General features: G+C 45.0%; 1 protein-coding gene across 1 annotated transcript in view; it reads right to left on the bottom strand.

The window, feature by feature from the left end:
* Nucleotides 1–26,546, bottom strand: part of LOC126417123 (potassium channel subfamily K member 13-like) — a 487,391-nt gene that overhangs the window by 5,405 nt on the left and 455,440 nt on the right. The window contains exons 5-6 of the mRNA XM_050085019.1: nucleotides 25,599–25,787; nucleotides 14,246–14,476 (exon numbers count right to left, since the gene is read on the bottom strand). Of these exons, the coding sequence (XP_049940976.1) occupies nucleotides 14,246–14,476; nucleotides 25,599–25,787 (420 nt within the window). The remainder of the gene's footprint in view (nucleotides 1–14,245; nucleotides 14,477–25,598; nucleotides 25,788–26,546) is intronic.

Here is a 26,546-nt window from a genome sequence, read left to right as displayed (position 1 = left end):
GTTCGACGGTAAGGCTGGTGTCAAATCGTATCTCTGCACCGTCCCCCTGTTTTGTGTCGCTCTGAGTCCAGCTTTACGAACGCCAGTTTTTCTCATTTGCCTGGGGACAGGTACCATGTATAGCTGGCATAGATCGCCTTCGTAATGATGCTGTGACATTTTCACACATTATGAGTCTAGCATGAAGCTTGCCATAAAACAACACATTACTGAAATCGTTTTCACATGTACCGAAACACTCAGCAAGGTCATAGCCACCTGTTTGTGTTCCAATGTAACAGTTTTCTCTAAATGTTTTAAATGTTCTTAAGTTTTAAAAATAACTACTTTTACTAATGTACTGCTCTTTTACTGTATAATGAAGGTCATGTGGGGATTTTCAATGAACGGACTGGCGATGGAAAATAAAGCATTTTTAACAGCAGCTGGGAGTGTGTTTAAACATGCCTTACAGTTATTTTTGTTATTAACTACGTTTACGAATGCTGCCATTATTTTCAAATTGTGCCTGATTCTTCACAAGAAATTTCATAAGAGAGTGCATGTATAGAGAGAGTGTTCTTAGTAGCCTAATTTTTGAAAGAGCTTTTTTTTCTTCTTTAATGGCTTTGAAAGAAATGGCTGCATGAGGTTCGAGGGTGGGCACCAGGTATTATCTTCAAACCACGTTTCTGTAGAATGAATTAATTTTGTCTTTGTAACGAGTTGCACCAGAAAATTATTGAGTCTAACATCAATCAGTGCAATACTCACAGTGATCTAATTTTACAACGCTTTCAATACCAAATCGGCAGTTACACGAGGACCGAACTCAGGCGTTCTAGGTGATATATAATGCGAGATTTTCAGTTCAAGTTCCAATCTGTCTGCATACCAGTAATTCTGAACAATCAGTTCTACATATTTCCTTTCCTCCTTGCTGTATAGTTATGATGATGATTTGTCTTGCCCTGTGCACCAACTCATCGAAAGTATCCAATACCGCTATGTAATATGGAATTACAGGTAATGAATTGGCGGTGACGAATAATAACCACCTTTGACTGTATATTGGAATAACGCCAAGGAAGAATTGTACTAAACCGAGACTCTACCCGAGTTTAGTGGTTTAGGCGATTCCTGGCATAAAGCTGTCACCTAAACCGCTTCGGCTATACGTGCACCAATCACGGATGAACCGTAGCGGCTTTAATTTTGTCGAGCATGGCACTTCGCTGGCGCCACTAACTACTTGAGTTGCTGATATCGATCTGATCATATCTCGGAAGGTACGGTCTCTGGTCAAGGCGTGTGTTGGTTTGACGGCCCCTGGTACTTACAGTTAGTTAGCTGGAAGGCACGTGGCTAGCAAGTTGTTGATTTTTGGGGACTCCTGCTGTTCGGTACGGGCCTCGAGAAGCCGAGTGGTTAAATCGATTGGAGGCAAGCCTTGCTGACTGGACTAAGGATTGATAGCGCCGAGTTGCGGGAAGAGCAGTGGACAAAGCGTGCAACCTGATCGGCATGTTCCCAGCCTACTCTCCAAGCTTAAATTTCACAATACCTCCAAAATAGGAGGCAATAACATCCTCGCTTGGAATCCTGGAAGTCACGGCTCCTACACACGTGAGTGCAGTTCAGTATTGCTTTTTGCTGTTGCTTGTTATCGCAAGGCCACCTCTGCTCTAATATAGAATTAGACCTGTTATATGGCCGGCCGAAGTGGCCGTGCGGTTAAAGGCGCTGCAGTCTGGAACCGCAAGACTGCTACGGTCGCAGGTTCGAATCCTGCCTCGGGCATGGATGTTTGTGATGTCCTTAGGATAGTTAGGTTTAACTAGTTCTAAGTTCTAGGGGACTAATGACCTCAGCAGTTGAGTCCCATAGTGCTCAGAGCCATTTGAACCATTTTTTGAACCTGTTATATTAACGCGCCTCCGAGTGATTACGCATATTTTCATCGGTCAGTGTAACTGATGGTAATTTATCGTTCAAGGCCATATTCTGTGCAGGTGTAGTGGTATACTCTGTTATAAAGTGAGTTGATGTCTAGATAGGCCAGCAATTTGGTGCTCTACCAGCAGCATCATGTTGGGTTAACTTAAGTTGATCCTTTAATACACGCCATCGCGTGTTTGTCGCCAGTTGATAGGGAACTCTTAATGCACCCAATCTGTGAATCCAGTAAACACTTATGCTTTGAAGCGTGTTTTGCAAGGGCGAAGCTCGTCCTCGCTATACCTGCTCTTCAACTACTTATTTAAGCCTTGCACCCTTACTGCTACTTCTGGAGCGTGTTAGTCTGTAAGGCATTTTACTTATGAATATGAACTGTTGAGATTTTGGAAATTTGGAAATTGGTGGTAAGGTTTTATAGGACCAAACTACTGAGGTCATCGGACCCTAAGCTTATACACTATGTAATCTAACTTAAACTAACTTACGCTAAGGACGACACACACACCCATGCCCGAAGGAGGACTCGAACCTCCGACGGCGGTGAGGGGGGGGGGGGGGGGGGGGGGAAGCTGTGCGGACCGTGACAAGACGCCCTAGACCGCACGGCTACCCCGCATGGCGCTGAGATTTTCTTTTTATCCATAATTAGTTAACTCCCATTATTGCAAAACCTGCCTGCTTGTTATCTGTGATAGCCGCCTGTTGTATTTGCTAGCTTATCTCATATTTTGGGGCATTGTGTACCAGTCTCGAGTCACATTTAACTTGCATATCTTCCCAGGTTATCTTGTATTTGGGGGGTGGGGGGTGTCTATTTATATAAGGCTCATTCTCAATGTTTCTGCTGGTGTGTATGAATTGGGAGTCTCATTTAAATTGTGTGTCTTCCCAGCTTATCTTGTATTTTGGGGGACTGTGTATTTAATTAAGGATAATTCTTGATTTTTCTGCTGTTGTCTACCAGCTGGGAGTCACATTTGAATTGTATGCCTTCCCCGCTATGGTTGTATTTTTGGGGGATTGTGTATATTATTGCTTAAGGGATTTTATTAAGGGCTATATATTGTTAAGGGCTTGCCAACACCACAATCAGTAGGGTGAGTTGTTATCCTTTGCCGGCCGGTGTGGCCGTGTGGTTCTAGGTGCTTCAGTCTGGAACCGCGTGACCGCTACGGTCGCAGGTTCGAATCCTGCCTAGCGCATGGGTGTGTGTGACGTCCTGAGGTTAGTTAGGTTTAAGTAGTTTTAAGTTCTAGGGGACTGGTGACCACAGATGTTAAGTCCCATAGTGCTCATAGCCATTTGAACCATTTGTTATCCTTTCCGAGCGGACCAGTGTGGCCGAGCGGTTCTAGGCTTTTCAGTCTGGAACCGCGCGACCGCTCCGGTCGCAGGTTCGAATCCTGCCTCGGGCATGGATGTGTGTGATGTCCTTAGGTTGGTTAGGTTTAAGTAGTTCTAAGTTCTAGGGGACTTCTGACCTAAGCAGTTGAGTCCCAAAGTGCTCACAGCCATTTGAACCATATTTTTATCCTTTCCGTGTTTTGGATGGGCGATTCTATTTGTTTACTGTGTTATCCATGCTTGGGAATTGTTAGTATAATTAGTGGCAGTCATTTGTAAATAATTTCCCCCATAAAACTCAGTTTGTTCAACCCGATGTTAGCCACACCTAGTTCGTGTGCCTTCTTACTTTTCTTTGGGGGCTGTCTGTTCCTGGGTTCAAGTTCTGTTTTTAACTGTATAAATAGTTAAAAAAATTTATTAATGAATTCATCCTGTTCAAGTTACATAAATTATTGTGAGCGTTGTTATTCTTTTTACAAGGCCTTTAAATTGTAATTATAATAGTTGTTAAGCAATAAAGTGTACTCTATATATAAACAGCAAACGATGAAATATGTGGGTGCATCTTTCACGTATTTTTCCTTAAAATTATGCCAACCCTTGTTGCGAGGTATCAACGGATAGACCAAAAGTTCCCCATATCGTCTTCCCTGTGTCATAACCTGCACTCGGTGTTGCGTACATTCCCGTCCAGAGTCGAGGGCCTGGTATCGACCAATAAGTACGAAATCACAATTCCTGTGTTATTAAATAGTACGATCCGATGTTTCTTCGGAAATGCGTGCTGTCCGAAGGAACACTGCATCGTACTTCTTAATAACATAAGCTTGGACAAGTCTCGGAGGCAGAAATGGGCAGAAATAGCCGAAAATATGGACTTTATCTACTCGAGCAGGAAAGCATGGAGTCTTCTGAGAAAACTGGGCGCAGGTGCACCGGCAAGCAGAAAAAATTCCGATGTAACACCAGACCAAATTGCTTCCCACATCATTATTACCTCAAGTGTGCCTCCTGACAAGAAAAATACAAGACGTATCAGATGACAGCTTCGTGACCTGAAAAAGACGGCATCTCCATTATCTGAGTATACCCATCCCTTCACAGTTTCAGACATTGCTCCTGGACTGAGGGACCTCAAACCTCTTAAAGCACCTGGATTCGATGGTATCCATCCAGAAATCCTGATCCTTATGGGAGCAAAAGGTAATAAATGGCTGGCATAATTCTTCACTGACATCTTGCTGACTGGTGAGCTTCCATTGGAGTTTAAAAAGGCGGAGATAATATCTGTTCTGAAACCTGGCAAATCCAGCAACATGGCTGATAGCTATCGCCACATTGCCCTACTTAGCTGCTGCTACGAGCTTCTGAAAGGCTATTATGTAGCAGAATAAGTAGCTCTATCCTAGAGAACGTTCCAGTTGATCAGGTAGGCTTCAGACCAGGGTGTAGCTGCTGCGACCAAGTCTCTCACATTCTTCGTAGAGTCAAGATACCAAATGAAGCAGAAAAAATCCGTGGCGTTTGTTGATCTAACTGCCGCCTTCGACTCTGTGTGGAAGGAAATCCTTATCTACAAATTTCTCCGCATCATACCCTGCAGCACAATGTCTCGACTAATTAACAGCATGCTAAGCGATCAGAAGTTCCAGGTAATCACTGGAAGCAACATAAGTAAGGAGAGGAAGCTGAACAACGGACTGCCTCAAGGATCAGTTCTCTCATCATTACTGTTCAACCTATATCTATCTGATCTACCTGACACTTCGTCCACAAAATACTGCTAAGCCGATGACCTGGCTCTAGCCGTACGACACCAGGAAATGAAGACAACATAAAAGATTCTAATCAATGACCTGTCTCCATTAGATAAATACTTCAAAATCTGGAGACTCAAACCCAGTGTGAGTAAAACAGAGGTGGATTGCTTCCATTTAAATAATCGGTTGGCGAACGTAAAACTGGAAGTAAGTACCAGAGGCAGAATTCTTCGTCATAATCGGAACGCAAAATATCTTGGTGTCACCCTGGACGGTACACTATGCTTCAAACAACACTTTCTTAACTTAGCTCAAAAGTTGAGGACTCGAAACAACATCCCGCATAAGTTATGCGGAACTACCTGGGGATCTTCAGCAACCAACCTGCGAACTTCAGCTCTGGGCTTGATGTACTCAAGTGCTGAGTATTGTGTACCTGTTTGGATGAACAATCATCATACAAGGATTGTTGACACCCAGATGAATATGACAATGCGCATAATATCTGGCGCAATCAAATCTACACCTGTTTATTGGCTTCCGCTGTTAACCGGTATAATGCCTCCTGATCCACGCAGACGTACTGCCCTTATGAGCGAATTCCAAAAGATCTCCAGGAATTCTAACCTACCCGTGCATAGCGACCTGCCACTTTTAAATCGTAAGAGATTGAAATCACGCCATCCAACTCGGTGCGACCTGCTGACATGGTTTATAACGATTTCAAACCACTTGAAGAATGGAAAGATCGGTGGGAAGCAGTGGCAGATGTGCGCCTGTATAACATCTTCTCAGCTTCTTGCAAGTGGATTCGACCTACCACGCAAGACTTGGACTACTCTTAACAGAAATCGTACCGGCCATGGCCCGATGCAGGGATGCTCTCTTTAGGTGGAAGAAGCTGCCTAATGCAGCCTGTGACTGCGGGGCTCCATAGCAGACTTTTCACAACATTGTCAGTGAATGCAGCATTCGAGCCTATCACGGGGCTGAATAGGACTTCCTGCTAACAACTCCATACGCAGTGCGCTGGATTGAAGGACTGGATATTCAGTTGTGAAGATAAACTTAAGTTTCTTGTGTGTCAATATGTACATATGTACACTACTGGCCATTAAAATTGCTACACCACGAAGATGACGTGCTACAGACGCGAAATTTAACCAACAGGATGAAGATGCTGTGATATGCAAATGATTAACTTTTCAGAGCATTCACACGAGGTTGGCGCCGGTGGCGACACCTACAACGTGCCGACATATGAAAGTTTCCAACCGATTTCTCATACACCAACAGCAGTTGATCGGCGTTGCCTCGTGAAACGTTGTTGTGATGCCGCGTGTAAGGAGCAGAAATGCGTACCATCACGTTTCCGACTTTGATAAAGGTCGGATTTAGCCTATCGCGACTGTGGTTTATCGTATCACGACATTGCTGCTCACGTTGGTCAATATCTAATGACTGTCAGCAGAACATGGAATCGGTGGGTTCAGGAGGGTAATACGAAACGCCGTGCAGGATCCCAACGGCCTCGTATCACTAGCAGTCGAGATGACAGGCATCTTATCCGCTTGGCTGTAACGGATCGTGGAGCCACGTCTCGATCTCTGAGTCAACAGATGGGGACGTTTAAAAGACAACAACCATCTGCACGAACAGTTCGACGACGCTTGCAGCAGCATAGACTATCAGCTCGGAGATCATGGCTGTGGTTATCCTTGACGCTGCATCACAGACAGGAGCGCCTGCGATGGTGTACTCAACGACTAACGCGGGTGCACGAATGGCAAAACGTCATTTTTTCGGATGAATCCAGGTTCTGTTTACAGCGTCATAATGGTCGCATCCGTGTTTGGCGAAATCGCGGTGAACGCACGTTGGAAGCGTGTATTCGTCATCGCCATACTGGCGAATCATCCGGCGTGATGGAATGGGGTGCCATTGGTTACACGTCTCGGTCATCTCTTGTTCGCATTGACGGCACTTTGAACAGCGGACGTTACATTTCAGATGTGTTACGACCCGTGGCTCTACGCTTCATTCGATTCCTGCGAAACCCTACATTTCAGCAAGATAATGCACGACCGCATGTTGCAGGTCCTGTACAGGCCATCCTGGATACAGAAAACGTTCGACTGCTGCCCTGGCCAGCACATTCTCCAGATCTCTCACTAACTGAAAACGTCTGGTCAATGGTGGCCGAGCAACTGGCTCGTCACAATACGCCAGTCAGTACTCTTGATAAACTGTGGTATCGTGTTGAAGCTGCATGGGCAGCTGTACCTGTACCCGCCATCCAAGCTCTGTTTGACTCAATGCCCAGGCGTATCAAGGCCGTTATTACGACCAGAGGTAGTTGTTCTGGGTACTGATTTCTCAGGATCTATGCACCCAAATAGCGTGAAAATGTAATCACATGTCAGTTCTAGTATAATATATTTGTCCAATGAATACCAGTTTATCATCTGCATTTCTTCTTGGTGTAACAATTTTAATGGCCAGTATCGTACATGTAATTTAATATTGTGATATGTCTGTGCTAGGCACACACTAAATAATAATAATAAAATAACATAAGCAGTGTGATTTCGTAATACCGAATTCAGTATTATATCACGAGGCGAGCCCACGACAGGGAGTTCTGTGTTGTGAGGAGATAAGCAGTGACAGCAGAATGAGTAGGCTAGGAGAGCTGTGTGACTTCGAATGTGCGCTGGTCATCGCATGTCATCTGAGTAACAAATGCAACAGGTACGTTTCATTCCGTCTAAACCAGCCCAAGTCGGCTGCTGCTGATGTGACCGTGAAGTGCAAACGCGAAAGAACGGCCACAGTCACATGAAGAGCAGGCAAGCCACAAGTAATGACGGGCCGAAACCGTCGGCCACTGCGGAGGCTGGGTGCTGAAATCACATGAAATCAGCGGAAGGAATCACTCATGATTTCCAAACTGCTACTAGGAGTCCAGTTATCACAATGACTCTGCGGAGGGAGTTAAAAATAAGGGGGTACATGTAGTGTACTTAGATAACACATAAGAGAAACTGCGACATTTGGCACCAAAAGTACTGTGGACGTGCGTCCGCACTAGGGAAATCGCTGTGCGCAAACAAATCACGCCGCCCGCGAGAATCACGTCCCTTGGAACGGCAGTGCCACCAGGAAGAAAGATGCGCTCTTAAGTATCCGTACACAAGCAGAAGATGCGAACTGCAAGTTGTAGGTCAGTCTTGCCAGGGGGTTCCTGCAGAACGTTCGTCGTGTCTTCTAATCGACGAGTGAGATGGAAGCAGTGGCCAATAGATTTACTGTGGTTAACCTTCACACAACAGAATGGTCAATAGCATTATCGCATATGGACGGAGACCGCCTGGTACAGATTTAACTAAGTACTGTGAGTTTGGAACACTTCTTTGAACAGCATATGGAGAAAGAAGATTAGTTTTCTTCCGACTTTAGTTCAGAGAATATTATATATGAGGATCGTCCAGAAAGTAAATTCCGATCGGTCGCGAAATGGAAACCACTTGCAAAATCCGATAAATTTTCGCACAGGTGTGTTGGGCAGTGTCTCTAGTATGCCCGTCGATCGTGTCGCGTCGCTCTTTTTGGTTTTGAGTGAACAGTGAGCACGTAAAGATGCGTAGGAATAGCGTCTCCCGCCAAGTATGAGGGCCTGGTTAGAGATTTCGCCTGTTGTCATGCAGACCACATAACACAACTGTCGAGCAGTTACTTCTTCATGACAATTCTCGCCCGCACACTGCAGGGCCATTGAAGACGCTCCTACAGCGTTTCCGATGACAAGTGTTTGATCACCCACAATACAGTCCGTAACTGGCTCCCTCTGAGTCTCATCTCTGCTCACAGGAACCGCTGGCTATGAAGATTAAATTTTTCCACAGACAATTTGCTGCAGACCAGTGCAGATAACTGGCCAAAAGCACAGATGGCTGCTTTCTATGACGAAGATATTGAAAAGTTGATACAACACTACGACAACGCTCGAAGTTGGAAAGGCGAGTATGTAGAGAAATGGGTGGAAGGTGTACCTAAGAGTTACAAATAAAACGTTTCTGGTTTTCACTATGGTTTCCATTTCGCGACCGATCAGAACTTACTTTCTGGGCAACCCTCGTACTTTGTGGCCATGGAACTGAAGTCAACGCAGGACAGATAGGCTAAAGCTGCATTCTACAATTTCTGTAACCGGCATTACTAAAGTTCAGTAATATATTTTACTATTCACTATTCTGTATTACTCTCATCGTGTGTGTTGTGCCCTGAAACCCACGCATCCATACTAGTAGGACACTTGTATTAGTCTTTTTCAGCGGCAGTGTGTTTTCGTCAAAGAGTACGCCTCCAGTCCATATTAGTACGATGGTCGAGCGTCCTCTCATAAGCCACACAGTTCTGTAATCAGTACTAAATGATGCTTGAGGTGGTGTCAAGGGCGACGGCACTGGACAGTGAATAACTGGAAATGAGTGATTTGGAGCGATTAATCACGCTATAGCGTGTAGTAATCAGATGGGAGATTCTGGGATTGGTGAATGCCTGCGATCCCCTTATTGAACTTAAGAAAACTCTACATTTGGGAAAATATGAACACATTTTATAGCACTGTGGACTGTGTAGAAGTAGACGAGTAGTTCGGAGACGTTGATCGTTTGTATCAGCATGACAAGATACATTGTCAAAAAGCAGCATCTGTCAGGCAATGGCTTGTGGACAGTAACACTCCTCAAAAGGGCCGAGCTGCCCAGAGCTCCCACATGAACCGAATGGAACGCCTTTTGGATGAGTTAGATCGTCGACTTCTCTCGAGAACCCAGTGTCGAACAAGACCACTTTCTCTGGTTTCTGCTCTTGAAGGAGAATGGGGTACCATTCCCCCACAGACATTAAGACACCTCACTGAAAGTGCCCCCGGCAAAGCTGGTGCCGTCATAAAGGCAAAGATTGGAGACACCCCATATTGATGTCCACTAACAGCTTCCCAGCTAATTTGATGAGATAGTATACATCATTGAATGAAGTCTGTTTTTCTTCTAAGTTAAGTGATAGACTACTTACCGAGAACCAATCTATAATACTTTACAAAATTTCATTTGTTGCTCCTTCTGTTGTTACAGCTTTGTTGGCCTTGGTTAAGATGTTTGCATCAGCAGCAAAAAGCACTGTTTCAATTTTTTTATCAGAAAAACGGATACTGATTAATTGATGCTTACTGTTCCATCTCCTTGTTCTCACATTCATCTCACTTTCTTCCTAGTAAGGCTATACAGGGTGTTTCACTAAATGTGTTTGCGTTTGCAAGTTACGAAGTAATATGCGACGGAAATATTTATTGCGGTAGGTCACCATAAGAAACGTAACATTGCCTGCAGGGCTATGAACATAGTTTATTGCGTTATTATCCAAATAGGGACACAACAAAAAGATACAATTTTTAAATGGAACAATAGTTGTCTCTATCATGCACTGGAATCAGAAACACTAGCTGTGTATACATAAATTTAAATTACATTCCTGTCACTTATAGTTTGGGAGCTACAACCCTTCAAAGTTTCAGGGGCACATACCACACGCTGTACCTAATACACTCCTGGAAATGGAAAAAAGAACACATTGACACCGGTGTGTCAGACCCACCATACTTGCTCCGGACACTGCGAGAGGGCTGTACAAGCAATGATCACGCGCACGGCACAGCGGACACACCAGGAACCGCGGTGTTGGCCGTCGAATGGTGCTAGCTGCGCAGCATTTGTGCACCGCCGCCGTCAGTGTCAGCCAGTTTGCCGTGGCATACGGAGCTCCATCGCAGTCTTTAACACTGGTAGCATGCCGCGACAGCGTGGACGTGAACCGTATGTGCAGGTGACGGACTTTGAGCGAGGGCGTCTAGTGGGCATGCGGGAGGCAGGGTGGACGTACCGCCGAATTGCTCAACACGCGGGGCGTGAGGTCTCCACAGTACATCGATGTTGTCGCCAGTGGTCGGCGGAAGGTGCACGTGCCCGTCGACCTGGGACCGGACCGCAGCGACGCACGGATGCACGCCAAGACCGTAGGATCCTACGCAGTGCCGTAGGGGACCGCACCGCCACTTCCCAGCAAATTAGGGACACTGTTGCTCCTGGGGTATCGGCGAGGACCATTCGCAACCGTCTCCATGAAGCTGGGCTACGGTCCCGCACACCGTTAGGCCGTCTTCCGCTCACGCCCCAACATCGTGCAGCCCGCCTCCAGTGGTGTCGCGACAGGCGTGAATGGAGGGACGAATGGAGACGTGTCGTCTTCAGCGATGAGAGTCGCTTCTGCCTTGGTGCGAATGATGGTCGTATGCGTGTTTGGCGCCGTGCAGGTGAGCGCCACAATCAGGACTGCATACGACCGAGGCACACAGGGCCAACACCCGGAATCATGGTGTGGGGAGCGAGCTCCTACACTGGTCGTACACCACTGGTGATCGTCGAGGGGACACTGAATAGTGCACGGTACATCCAAACCGTCATCGAACCCATCGTTCTACCATTCCTAGACCGGCAAGGGAACTTGCTGTTCCAACAGGACAATGCACGTCCGCATGTATCCCGTGCCACCCAACGTGCTCTAGAAGGTGTAAGTCAACTACCCTGGCCAGCAAGATCTCCGGATCTGTCCCCCATTGAGCATGTTTGGGGCTGGATGAAGCGTCGTCTCACGCGGTCTGCACGTCCAGCACGAACGCTGGTCCAACTGAGGCGCCAGGTGGATATGGTATGGCAAGCCGTTCCACAGGACTACATCCAGCATCTCTACGATCGTCTCCATGGGAGAATAGCAGCCTGCATTGCTGCGAAAGGTGGATATACATTGAACTAGTGCCGACGTTGTGCATGCTCTGTTGCCTGTGTCTATGTGCCTGTGGTTCTGTCAGTGTGATCATGTGATGTATCTGACCCCAGGAATGTGTCAATAAAGTTTCCCCTTCCTGGGACAATGAATTCACGGTGTTCTTATTTCAATTTCCAGGAGTGTAGATGGCTGTGTGGTGGGTGATGGATGTTCTGGCGGTGGGAAGTTCATTTAAATGAGATATTCAATTGTGTGTCCATGTTCCTGAATGCATAATGCGATGCCCCGTTTTAGATCATCTGGGGATGTGGGCTCAGTGACATAAACAGGATCCTTTAAATATCCCCACAAAAAGAAATCTAATGGTGTTAAATCGGGCGACCTTGCGGGCAATGAATGAGGACCATGGCTCCCCAACCACCTTCCTCCAAACCTGTTGTTCAGTTGTTCCACAACAGCACGCGCAGAATGGGCTGAGTGACCCATCGTGCTGCATCCACATATGGACACTCTGTGTAGACACACATGATCAAGGAGACCATTTAAACTGTGGACTATAAACGCGCGATATAACTCACTTGTCAGTGTACCTGGGAAGTAGTGTGGACCGATAATTTCATCCCCAAGGTTTCCACACCATACATTAATAGACCACCTACGCTGACGGTCGACAGGTCGTAACCACAGAGGATTGTCTGCGGCCCAGTAGTGCACGTTATGGCGATTCACTGCACCGTAATTTGTGAACCAGGACTCATCAGATGGTTCAAATGGCTCTGAGCACTATGGGACTTAACATCTATGGTCATCAGTCCCCTAGAACTTAGAACTACTTAAACCTAACTAACCTAAGGACAGCACACAACACACAGCCATCACGAGGCAGAGAAAATCCCTGACCCCGCCGGGAATCGAACCCGGGAACCCGGGTGTGGGAAGCGAGAACGCTACCGCACGACCACGAGATGCGGGCGGACTCCACCGTGAAATTACGAATGGCCCATTCCAAGAATGTAACTCTCGCACGGAAATTGTTCCCATGCAGCTCCTGGATCAGTGACAGGAGGTACGGGTGAAACCTGTGGCCGTATGCCATACGCCACACAGATGTGAGACTGACACCAGCAACTGCAGCAACGGCTCGTAATCTGACGTGAGTATCGTGGTGTACTTCAGCTAAAACAAACACCTCCGTCTCCTGACTTGTTGCAGTTCTTCGTCTGTTACTGCGGCGCATTACCAAGCTGCCTGTTTCCCGAAGTCGTCGTTCGGCACGTAAGAACGTAATGGCTGCCGGAGCTCTTCGCCTAGGATATCTCACGCCGTGCGCCATGACTGCTTCAGTGGCATCGTGTCGGCACTGACCGAGCATCAGCAACTCGTCAACGTACTCGTTGTTCGTGTATGCCATCTTCATCCGATGTCAGTAACTGTGGTATATTGAGCCCCGTTTGTTTGGGTGGCTCGAACTGTCGGGCATACGGCCGTGTGCGGCGACAGTCTGCAATCTAACAGCGCATTGAGGAAGCTTCTCGCTCCGTGATACCGGCGTTGTAACAAATCGGCCGCACCTCGTTTAGAAGGCGGATTGCGTTACGTGTAGCGTGTGTGGTATGTGCCCCTGAAACTTTCAAGGGTTGTAGCTCCCAAACTAAAAGTGATAGGAAACTAATTTAAAATGATGAATACACAGCTGGTGTTACTGATTCCAGTGCATGATAGAAACAACTATTGTTCCATTTAAAAAATTGTATCTTTTTGCTGTAACTCTCTGGATAATAACACAGTAAACTATGTTTATAGCTCCGCAGACAGTGTGATGTTTCTTATGGTGACCCACCGCAATAAATATTTCCGTCGCCTATTACTTCGTAACTTACAGAGGCAAACACATTTAGTGAAACACCCTGTATATTGTAGTGTGTTCAGTCAAGATGATGTCGCACAGAAGCTCAGAATGAGGACAAAGAAATGGTGGGATGAGTATGATAAAAGGCACAGGGAAGTGGGGAATTACAGGTGCAGTAGAGTGTTGATAGAGAAGTTGAGCCACACCTTCTTGAAAATGAGGGTGTGCAAGTACAGTAGAGAGTTGATAGAGGAATTGAACCACATCTTCATGGAAATGAGGGAGTACAATACAGTCGAGTGTTAACAGAGGGATTGAGCCACATTTTCATTGAGATGAGGGTGTACAAGTACAGCAGGGCATTGATAGAAGAGTTGAGATGCACCTTCATGGAAATGAGGGAGTACAAGTAGAGTGGCGAGTTGATAGAGGAGTTGAGCCACGCCTTCATGGAGTTGAGGGAGTACAACTACAATAGAGCGTTGATAGAGGAGTTGAGGCGTACCTTCATGGAGATGAGCTCCCCAGAGAGCCTGCGTGGCCCCGCGCCGCAGGTTCCCGCCTCTGTGTCAGAGTCGGCGTCGGAGGCGCTGGAGGCGGTGGGGGCGCTGCAGACGGGCACTGGCGCCGCTCCCCGGCTCAGCACGCCTGCCAGTGGCGGCGGCCGGCGCAGGTTCTGCGGGAGGCCCGCCGACGACCGACGCCGCCCCCGCACCGAGGACGAGCGCCGCCGCCGCTGTGAGCCCTGCACGACAGCATGACCGGGTGATGTTATATGATCCACCAGTACCGAAGCCTGCTAGCAAGGGTGTTCTGGATTATAACATACAGCTGGAAAAACAACCTATAAGAACTCACTGGAAAGCATATTACTGTGAGAAACTACACGGGGAATAGGGAATGACGCTACTGTGTGTGAAACTCGAGTGTATACATCCAGTGATAGAGAGAAAGGCTCGTATTTTTTAAGGTGAGGATGGTGAAAATGAAACTTTACATAACCCTCTTGGATTTCAATGCCTCGGGAAGGGACCATCAGACCTGTTAACCACGGATTTTTATGAGTCTTAGTTCAGTTATAAGAGGGCGTGTCGTGATTGCCTGGCTAGCGGCTTTTCGTGCTACGGCCGCTACTTCCCGAAAAAGCCAATATTGAAGTTTTATGCGTACCTCCTACACCTGTAACACTTGTTGCTTTTCGACTAAGCGAGCTTAGCGCAGAGGGTAAGGCCGGCCTCTGTCACGCTGCCGATACGGTTTCACATCCAACCCATGCGCTTTTTTCCCAGTGCGGAACAAGGAGCGAAAACGGTCTCCGTGCAGCAAAAAATATTAACAGGATTTGTCATTCCTTCACAGCACATTGTACTATAACTGCCTCAGGAGAAATATTTTCTTATGTTTTCTTATGTCTACAAGAACTGAAGGGGAAATTTAGTTGGATTGTTCAGAAAAAGAGTTGACGACTTCAGTCATATATTAAAAATTGTGGCTGTGACCTATAGGGAATTACAGAAGATCACAAAAATGCTGCACGAATAGCTTTTATGATCTTTACATCATTTATTCGTGGGAAATGCTGACTGATCATACATTTTAAGATCATATCATTTTAGATGGAAGAAAAGCATGCACTTGCACCACAGAAAGTATCCCACCCAAATGGACTCTACTGTGACGTTTATTTTTAGAGCAGCTTAAAATGTTCACAAAAAAAATCAAAGTGCTCCCGACTTGTTAAAGACTAACAGAGAAATCGCTTCAAGAAACGATTCCATAAAAACACTTCCTTTAATTCTGCATCGGCTTGGTGCACCTGCTTTCACAGGCATGATCAAATACGGGTGGGTGATTTGCATCGAAATTGATCTAAGACAGGTCTTCCTGAGTTTAAACGAACTGTCTTTACCGGTTCGCTTCTGAAAAATTCATGTGCCTGGAAGGCAATAGCTTTCATTAAATGTGCGTGGTAGTCAACGAGTTTTTATGTCTGTTGCTTTTGTGACAAATATAATGTGTAATTCTGTCCTAGTGCAGCAAGCGATAGTGAGAAAGATGGTTCTGTTATCCATTGTGTAACAAATGTAAATCATATTTGAAGAAAGCGTATTTTCCCAAAATGTTTCAAATGGCTCTAAGCACTATGGGACTTAACATCTGAGGGCATCAGTCTGCTAGACTTAGAAGTGCTTAAACCTAACTAACCTAAGGACATCACACACATCCACGCCCGAGGCAAGATTCGAACTTGCGACCGTAGCAGCAGCGCGGTTCCGGACTGAAGTGCCTAGAACCTCTCGGACACAGGGGCCGGTTAGTGTATTGTAATGATTGATTTAATAATGAGATTACTACGGCGAAAACTACTATTTTTGAACGGTTTCGGATGCCATGTGCTACTTAATGATATTCTGTATAAATAAAATATTTAAAAAGGTAAAGATGCAAGGTTTAAGTACATACCGTGACCGAGGTAGCCGGGAATCTTAGCCGCTGCGCTAAGCTCGCTAAGTTGAAACGTGATTAATGTTACGGGTATAACAGATACACATAAAACTTCTACATCTTTTTTTTCGGAAAGTAGGAGCCATCGTATGAAAAGGTGCTAGCAGATAATCGGGAAACCCTCTCTTACAACAGAGATAAGACTTATCAAAGGTCCATGTTTAACAGGTTTGACGGTACTCTTGTTACATAAACTCGAGATTTCAAGGTGTTTCCGTCGTCCTTCATCATCTCCTGACGAAGAATATGGCGAGTATCTTCTAAAGCTCGAATTTTTAAGTCTTTCATGACGTGGGTTGACCACTGAAATAATTCTGTAAGTGGAAGTCGCCAAAATAATATTTGCACAGAGAAGTAATTCCTCTATTGCTCCTCTCACTAGGATCTCATATAACTATCAACATACGTGCACTGGCAAGGAAATAAAACTTAAGCGCCCAGAAGAGTTGGTTAGATGTCAATGTAACTTTCTACCCAAACTCACCATCGGCGGTGTTTAAATCGTTAGAGTTGCAGATTTTATAATCACTCCAAGGACACCACATACACTCTCAATTCGTGAAGTTTCATTTCGTTTCCTCCTCCACTTTTGGGTGCTTCACGTCTTTTGCCGGGAAGTGTGCAGTTGTCTGATTATAAAGGCACAGATGTATAGCCAGTATCTCACTTGTCAAATCTTTCAATACACCCACACGCACACACATATTTTATACATAGTTTGTGAACGACTACAGAAAAACAGCAAAATACAGTATTGTCACTTGAAAAGGTGACAAGCCCTTCAGTTAAAACGGTTCTACTAGGTGGCGAGTAGTCTTTTAAGTACAGAAACGCGCTTATAAGAGTTGACATAGGATAACCCACGCTGATTAGATGTTCAAATAGTTGGCTTTCTGTACCGTATGTGTTCACATAGTCAAAGGTGATGTGACAGGCGCCCTCTACTTTACCGAAATCAAACAATGGGGGTTGTTGTTGTTGTGGTCTTCAGTCCTGAGACTGGTTTGATGCAGCTCTCCATGCTACTCTATCCTGTGCAAGCTTTCTCATCTCCCAGTACCTACTGCAACCTACATCCTTCTGAATCTGCTTAGTGTATTCATCTCTTGGTTTCCCTCTACGATTTTTACCCTCCACGCTGCCCTCCAATACTAAATTGGTGATCCCTTGATGCCTCAGAACATGTCCTACCAACCGATCCCTTCTTCTGGTCAAGTTGTGCCACAAACTTCTCTTCTCCCCAATCCTATTCAATACTTCCTCATTAGTTATGTGATCTACCCATCTAATCTTCAGCATTCTTCTGTAGCACCACATTTCGAAAGCTTCTATTCTCTTCTCGTCCAAACTATTTATTGTCCATATTTCACTTCCATGCATGGCTACACTCCATACGAATACTTTCAGAAATGACTTCCTGACACTTAAGTCAATACTGGATGTTAACAAATTTCTCTTCTTCAGAAACGCTTTCCTTGACATTGCCAGCCTACATTTTATATCCTCTCTACTTCGACCATCATCAGTTATTTTGCTCCCCAAATAGCAAAACTCCTTTACTACTTTAAGTGCCTCATTTCCTAATCTAATTCCCTCAGCATCACCCGACTTAATTAGACTACATTCCATTATCCTTGTTTTGCTTTTGTTGATGTTCATCTTATATCCTCCTTTCAAGACACTGTCCATTCCGTTCAACTGCTCTTCCAAGTCCGTTGCTGTCTCTGACAGAATTACAATGTCATCAGCGAACCTCAAAGTTTTTATTTCTTCTCCATGAATTTTAATACCTACTCCGAATTTTTCTTTTGTTTCCTTTACTGCTTGCTCAATATACAGATTGAACAACATCGGGGAGAGGCTACAACCCTGTCTTACTCCCTTCCCAACCACTGCTTCCCTTTCATGTCCCTCGACTCTTATAACTGCCATCTGGTTTCTGTACAAATTGTAAATAGCCTTTCGCTCCCTGTATTTTACCCCTGCCACCTTTAGAATTTGAAAGAGAGTATTCCAGTCAACATTGTCAAAAGCTTTCTCTAAGTCTACAAATGCTAGAAACGTAGGTTTGCCTTTCCTTAATCGAGCTTCTAAGATAAGTCGTAAGGCCAGTATTGCCTCACGTGTTCCAGTGTTTCTACGGAATCCAAACTGATCTTCCCCGAGGTTGGCTTCTACTAGTTTTTCCATTCGTCTGTAAAGAATTCGTGTTAGTATTTTGCAGCTGTGACTTATTAAGCTGATAGTACGGTAATTTTCACATCTGTCAACACCTGCTTTCTTTGGGATTGGAATTATTATATTCTTCTAGAAGTCTGAGGGTATTTCACCTGTTTCATACATCTTGCTCACCAGATGGTAGAGTTTTGTCAGGACTGGCTCTCCCACGGCCGTCGTAGTTCCAATGGAATATTGTCTACTCCGGGGGCCTTGTTTCGACTCAGGTCTTTCAGTGCTCTGTCAAACTCTTCACGCAGTATCATATCTCCCATTTCATCTTCATCTACATCCTCTTCCATTTCCATAATATTGTCCTCAAGTACATCGCCCTTGTATAGACCCTCTATTTACTCCTTCCACCTTTCTGCTTTCCCTTCTTTGCCTAGAACTGGGTTTCCATCTGAGCTCTTGATATTCATACAAGTCGTTCTCTTATCTCCAAAGGTCTCTTTAATTTTCTTGTAGGCGGTATCTATCTTACCCCTAGTGAGATAGGCCTCTACATCCTTACATTTGTCCTCTAGCCATCCCTGCTTAGCCATTTTGCACTTCCTGTCGATCTCATTTTTGAGACGTTTGTATTCCTTTTTGCCTGTTTCACTTACTGCATTTTTATATTTTCTCCTTTCATCATCATTAAATTCAATATTTCTTCTGTTACCCAAGGATTTCTACTAGCCCTCGTCTTTTTACCTACTTGATCCTCTGCTGCCTTCACTACTTCATCCCTCAGAGCTACCCATTCTTCTTCTACTGTATTTATTTCCCCCATTCCTGTCAATTGCTCCCTTATGCTCTCCCTGAAGCTCTGTACAACATCTGGTTCTTTTAGTTTATCCAGGTCCCATCTCCTTAAATTCCCACCTTTTTGCAGTTTCTTCAGTTTTAATCTATAGGTCATAACCAATAGATTGTGGTCAGAGTCCACATCTGCCCCTGGAAATGTCTTACAATTTAAAACCTGGTTCCTAAATCTCTGTCTTACCATTATATAATCTATCTGATACCTTTTAGTATCTCCAGGGTTCTTCCATGTATACAACCTTCTTTCATGATTCTTAAACCAAGTGTTAGTTATGATTATGTTGTGCTCTGTGCAAAATTCTACAAGGCGGCTTCCTCTTTCATTTCTGTCCCCCAATCCATATTCACCTACTATGTTTCCTTCTCTCCCTTTTCCTGCTACCGAATTCCAGTCACCCATGACTATTAAATTTTCGTCTACCTTCACAATCTGAATAATTTCTTTTATTTCATCATACATTTCATCAATTTCTTCGTCATCTGCAGAGCTAGTTGGCACATATACTTGTACTACTGTAGTAGGTGTGGGCTTCGTATCTATCTTGGCCACAATAATGCGTTCACTATGCTGTTTGTAGTAGCTTACCCGCATTCCTATTTTCCTATTCATTATTAAACCTACTCCTGCATTACCCCTATTTGATTTTGTGTTTATATCCCTGTAGTCACCTGACCAGAAGTCTTGTTCCTCCTGCCACCGAACTTCACTAATTCCCACTATATCTAACTTCAACCTATCCATTTCCCTTTTTAAATTTTCTAACCTACCTGCCCGATTAAGGGATGTGACATTCCACGCTCCGATCCGTAGAACGCCAGTTTTCTTTCTCCTGATGACGACATCCTCTTGAGTAGTCCCCGCCCGGAGATCCGAATGGGGGACTATTTTACCTCCGGAATATTTTACCCAAGAGGACGCCACCATCATGTAATCATACAGTAAAACTGCATGCCCTCGGGAAAAATTACGACTGTAGTTTCCCCTTGCTTTCAGCCGATCGCAGTACCAGCACAGCAAGGCCGTTTTGGTTATTGTTACAAGGCCAGATCAGTCAATCATCCAGACTGTTACCCTTGCAACTACTGAAAAGGCTGCTGCCCCTCTTCAGGAACCACACGTTTGTCTGGCCTCTCAACAGATACCCCTCCGTTGTGGTTGCACCTACGGTACGGCTATCTGTATCGCTGAGGCACGCAAGCCTCCCCACCAACGGGAAGGTCCATGGTTCATGGGGGGGGGGGGGGGGGGGGGGGGAGCAATGGGGGTGCGCCGAAAAAAATACGACGTAGGCAATGCGAATTCTACGTTTTGTGATAACACAGCATAAACAATGAAGACCTTATCAGAAATCCATCTGAAATGAACCACATACCAATAAATATTGCTAAGTGAACGAAAGCCAGAAAAACAACGGATACAGCTGTAAATCCATGCAAATGTAAATCAAAGTAAGAATCAAAAGAAAATCATATGAACACATTATCAAACGCGATCTTCATCTTTATCATCGCTATTGATTTCTGCGCGAATTGATTTCTGCCGAGTAATGCCGACATATTACGATCCTCGGCTTTTACTTTTCTTCAGGCATGTAAACTTACCGAACTCGCGCTACTACGCATTAGGAAATGTTCATCAGTTGGTTGATCCACCGTTACACACTGTTAGGATCGACGTTCGCCACCAACGTCCGGAGGGCAAGGTTCACTTTAGCCGTCCTGTATAATGATCATCACCATCATCATCAACAACAATATCTTAAAGGATTAGGCTTGTTGAGTTCTCAGATTTGGTCACTCACTTTCGTCTGCCCTTTTTAAGTACTATGATTTCCTGCGGCTTGGCAATAGCACTTTCTTTTTAAACCTTTTTCAGTATGATTTAGCAGTTTATCTGATGCACACCCATTACCCGTTTTTCCCCTAATCAGAGATTTACAACTTGATTTTGGCTGCGGTCAGCTCTTGCGTATCCTAAAATAAAACGTAAAATCCTCGTGCTCGCTGCCTAGTTTATCCGTTCTTGTTTTTAAGATGTTGTCCAACACTCTTCTGCAATACGTTCTGCTATAGCATTTTATATTCGGTTTAATAGGAGTATTTGATTTACCACGTAAACTTCCTTTAACACACCCGCATAAGCAGGAGAATGACTTCCTTTTGGAGTCTACGTCTCGAGGATTGTCCAAAAGTAAACTGTATCAAGTTACTGTATCAACTTATTCAAAACGTTAATTTTTCACTTGTCTAGCGTTGCCCGATGACTGTTTTCCCCTTAGTTTTATGTACACTGGTTGCGAATTTGACGTTTTTGTGTCTGATTTTTACAAATAATCTTTGAACCAAAAACTAGAATTTTAACACATGTTCGTTTCAAAAAGTTTCCAAGAAACAAGGAATTTCGTACAATTATCTGTTTTCTCCGGTGGCCTGCAGTTCCTATCTGGGTGGGTACAATTTCGAGTAACCGTGCGATATACTATAGGCCTGACCTGATATAATGTACTTCAGGACAGTTGGTGGACTTTTTGACAAATTATTGTCCAGAGTATAAAAAAAATTTTGATGTAAATTGACTGAGAACTGCCAAAAAACATACACACAGCCGTACCGTAGATGCAATAACATCGGAGGGGTGTTTGTTGAGTCTACAAACTAAATTACGATTCGTGGAAAAGAGCAGCAGCTTTTTCAGACTTGAAGTCTGTGAGATTGATTTATCTGGGCTTCCAACATTAGCCAACACAGCCCTGCTACCTGGTTCCCAAAGATATTAAGTTCGGTTTTGTAACGATTGGACGATACAGGATGAAAATTATATAAACCGACAGACTCTGGAAGGTTGCAAGGGACACAAAAACAAATATTTTTCTCTAATGTCATAATTTCCTGTGAGCGTTTTTTAATCCGGTAAAGGGTGTATTCGCTATTCAGTTGTAATGACAGAAATTGTTGTTGTAACGGTTACGGTTGTGTTGTCTGAGGGCATACTTCGTTCTCCAGTTGTAATAACTCTTTCACTGTCTCAGTTGTACGTGATGACACAGCGCTGTACTTGTTTACTAATGGAGCAGTTTGGAAATTTATGGTAAGTTCCTTTGGGGCCAAATTGCTAATGTCATCGGTCCCTAGGATTACACACTACTTAATTTAACTTAAACTAACGACAACACACAAATCCATGCCCCAGGGTTCACTGGAACCTCCGCCGGGGGAAGCCACGCGAACAGTGGAAAGGCGCCGCAGATCGCACGGTTACCCCGCGCGGCTGCTAATAGAGCGAACACTCTGAGTGAGTGTGCTGATATCGTTGGTTCTTACTTCATAAAGAACCACAACAGATAAGCAGCACAGTGGGTTTATCAACAGTAATACCCTAATCACCGTACGCAGCACCATTCACCGTTTACTGCTCTGTATCATTGTCTGCGGTGACCGGGTAGATTACTAGAACAAGCTGCAATTTGAGAAAGCTGTCTATATCTACATTTATGCTCCGCAAGCCACCAAACGGTATGTGGCGGAGAGCACTTCACGTGCCACTGTCATTACCTCCCGTTCCTGTTCCAGTCGCGTATGGTTCGCGGGAAGAACGACTGCTGAAAGCCTCCGTGCGCGCTCGAGCCTCTCTAATTTTACATTCGTGATCTCCTCGGGAGTTATAAGTAGGGGGAAGCAATATATCCGTTACCTCATCCAGAAATCCACCCTCTCTAAACCTGGACAGCAAACTACACCGCGATGCAGAGCGCCTCTCTTGCACAGTCTGCCACTTGAGTTTGCTAAACATCTCCGTAACGCTATCACGCTTACCAAATAACCCTGTGACGAAACGCGCTGCTCTTCTTTGGATCTTCTCTATCTCCTCTGTCAACCCGACCTGGTACGGATCCCACACTGATGAGCAATACTCAAAACTATAGGTCGAACGAGTGTTTTGTAAGCCACCTCCTTTGTTGATGGACTACATTTTCTAAGGACTCTCCCAATGAATCTCAACCTGGTACCCGTCTTACCAACAATTAATTTTATATGATCATTCCACTTCAAATCGTTCCGTACGCATACTCCCAGCATGTAGAGCCAGATTATTCCATCAGCACTCACGCGATTGCGAGTGACATGGACAGGAATTTGACGATCGTAAAAACGGCCCTTTATGAGTAATCGTTCCATCAATTTCACTTACCACCTGGAATGCGATAATTATCTGCTCAGAACACAGGTTTCACAGTGGTACCTAAAGCACTGTCAAATTCATAACATATTTCTGTCCTCTTTGCTGTTTATAGATGAAGCAACATTCTGGCGTGATGCGTTGATCAGCATTCACCATTCGCATGTTTGGAGTAAGACCAATCTACATGCCGCACTTACTCGCGCTAATCAAGCTTAGTTCTTTGTGAGTTTATGGCCAGGTGTTGTTGGTGACTGTTTAACTGAGCCATATCTCCTACCTATGCCAATAAATGGCAGGCATTATTACAAATTCCCGTCCGACCCGATAGCTGAGAGGTCTGCGTGACGGATTGCCGTCCTAGGGGTCCGGGTTCGATTCCTGGCTGGGTCGGAGATTTTCTCCTCTCAGGGACTGGGTGTTGTGTTGTCCTCATCATCATTTCATCCCCATCCGGCGCGCAGGTCGCCCAATGTGGGGTCGAATGTAATAAGACCTGCACCAAGGCGGCCAGACCCGCCCCGCAAGGGGCCTCCCGGCCGATGACGTCAAAAGCTCATTTCCATTCCATTAGAATTTCCTTGGCAAAGCATTGCCAGAACTGCTAGGCGGCGAGCCTGTCACTACAGGACAACACACGTGGTCCCAGCATTGCGGGGCACCGGCACATTTCAGTCGTCCCGTGCGTCGATTCTTGAACCGAGTTTCCAGGGAAATTAATTGCCAGAGGCTGTTCTGTACCATGGTCTACTCGATTTCCTGATTTTGACCCCCTGTACTATTTGGTGTGGGGTGAGATGCGCTACGTTGTTGATGAAAACCCTGTTGATTCAAGAGGATCTGGTTGCCTAGATGGTGGCAACAGCAGGAGGAATTAAAGACGTTTCTGCAGTGTTAGACAGCACCTGACCAGTCCGTGTAACATTTGTCTTCACGTCAATGGAGGCATTTCTGAACATCCACGGTAATTGAGGCAATAGTGTTGTATTAATGTTGTTATGTCTTGGGGATAAAGAATTAAAAATTGTATGTTTTCCTTTTTTTCTTCTGTAGGTAAGATCTGATGTCCTCGTAAAATGGTGCCGCACATGCAAAAACATTGGAAAAAGTATTTTCAGGTTCAATGCAACATTCCAGAGTTTATTGGCTCAAATAATTTTCATCCTGTATAAATGATATTGTGAGGGAAGCAGAAGGTGGAATGAGGTTTAAGGAGCAGTCAAGCAGGGACAACATACAACATCCATCAGTCAATGAACAAATGATTATTTGCTAAATCCTCACCGTCAATAGCAGCAGTAAGCAATGTAATACAGGGTGTGTCATTATTAATGGCGTAAACGCATGCAGTTGAAAGTACACGATACTAGATGCAAAAAGTCTCAGTAAACATAGGGTGGAAAATGCATACCTTAAGAGCTACGAACAATTTATCATCTTCGCTACTGTGAAGCAAATCTGTTCTACTGCGAGCTCTTTGCTTTCCATATTCTGGGAAGTGATAATATGGACCAAAACGAGAAAAAAAGTCCAGTAAACACGTTAAAAGTTATAAGCACTTGTTCATTAGAAGAGTTCTATTCCAAAGTAGCGAAGGTGAACAAGTGCTCATAGCGCTCAAGGTGTGTATTTTAGAGCACATGTTTACTGGACGTTTTTTCCTTGTTCTGGTCCATATTATCACTTCCCAAAATATGGAAAGCTAAGAACTTGCAGTAGAAGAGATTTGATTCAGAGTATCGAAGATGAAAAATAGCTCGTAGCTCTTAAGGTGTGCATTTTCGACCCTTTGTTTACTGAGACTTTTTTTGCTTCTATTACCGTGTGCTTTCAACTGTATGCGTTTACGCCATTAATTATGATACATCCTGTACGAGCCCGAGACCCAGAAGATACACAGCAAGAACAAGCATCGCTTCAAGATGTTCTGCAAGGGTAAGAAAAGTGGGACTGTAATGGGAAAATTTTTATAGTCAAGTCTCCCATCACGTGACAGGCGACAGTAAAGAGCCAGCAAGGTCCCAAAGCGAAGGCCTGTTTGCGCGCTCCTCAACTCATCCCTCTGGCGAGCACTGCTCCACGCTGCCTGTCTACTGTGCTGTACACTACTGTACAGTACTCTGGTGTACAGTACCTTGCGGACGGCGATGACGGACGGCCTGCGCGGGCCCCCGGCTGTGCCGCAGACGCCGCGGCAGGCGAGCTTGACGATGAGCCAGTTGAGGAACTGCTTGATGACGATGGAGGTGACGTTGAAGAGCGAGTAGATGCAGCAGCAGCCCAGCACCAGGAACACGAAGTTGCCGAACCGGTACCAGTGCACGTGCGGGTAGTCCGGCTCCTGTAAGAGAGTCAGAGTAAAACACACATCGCCAGCGACTGTACCTTACACAGGGTATTTGTAAAATGAAAGTAAGAAATGAGAGAGATGGAGGAGTTAATCAAGTAACTTTCACATGGGAGCCCATATCTGTATCCCTTAAGCAGTGCTCACACAGGACGAGGCTGTAAACGCCGACGTGGATGCCGACGGGGCACCCGACCTCACGAGAGACAGCACCATCAGCACACGGATCGAACTAATTAAAGTGATTTAAGTTCTCGGCGATCCCGAACACCCGTTGTCACTATCACTTGAGGCGTTGACAGGGGAAACGTAGTAAGTCCAAACAAATAATTTTTCACGTGCCTTAGCTCCATACTTAACAATCATATACACCGTTCGCTCGACGAAAGATCCGTACCGAAAGACTGGAAACTTGCACAGGTCACACCAATATTCAAGAAAGGTAGTAGGAGTAATCCACTCAATTACAGGCCCATATCGTTAACGTCGATATGCAGCAGGATTTTAGAACATATATTGTGATCGAACATTATGAATTACCTCGAAGAAAACGGTCTATTGACACACAGTCAACATGGGTTTAGAAAACATTGTTCCTGTGAAACACAATTAGCTCTTTATTCACATGTAGTGTTGAGTGCTATTGACAAGCGATTTCAGATCGATTCCGTATTTCTGGATTTTCGGAAGGCTTTTGACACACTACCACACAAGCGGCTTGTAGTGAAATTTCGTGCTTACCGGAATATCGTT

This window comes from Schistocerca serialis, chromosome 8 (genome assembly GCF_023864345.2).
Source record: "Schistocerca serialis cubense isolate TAMUIC-IGC-003099 chromosome 8, iqSchSeri2.2, whole genome shotgun sequence".
NCBI classification, from domain to species: Eukaryota; Metazoa; Arthropoda; class Insecta; order Orthoptera; family Acrididae; genus Schistocerca; species Schistocerca serialis.
Note: the sequence above shows the minus strand (reverse complement) of the source record. Positions and strands in the feature narration are given on the sequence as shown.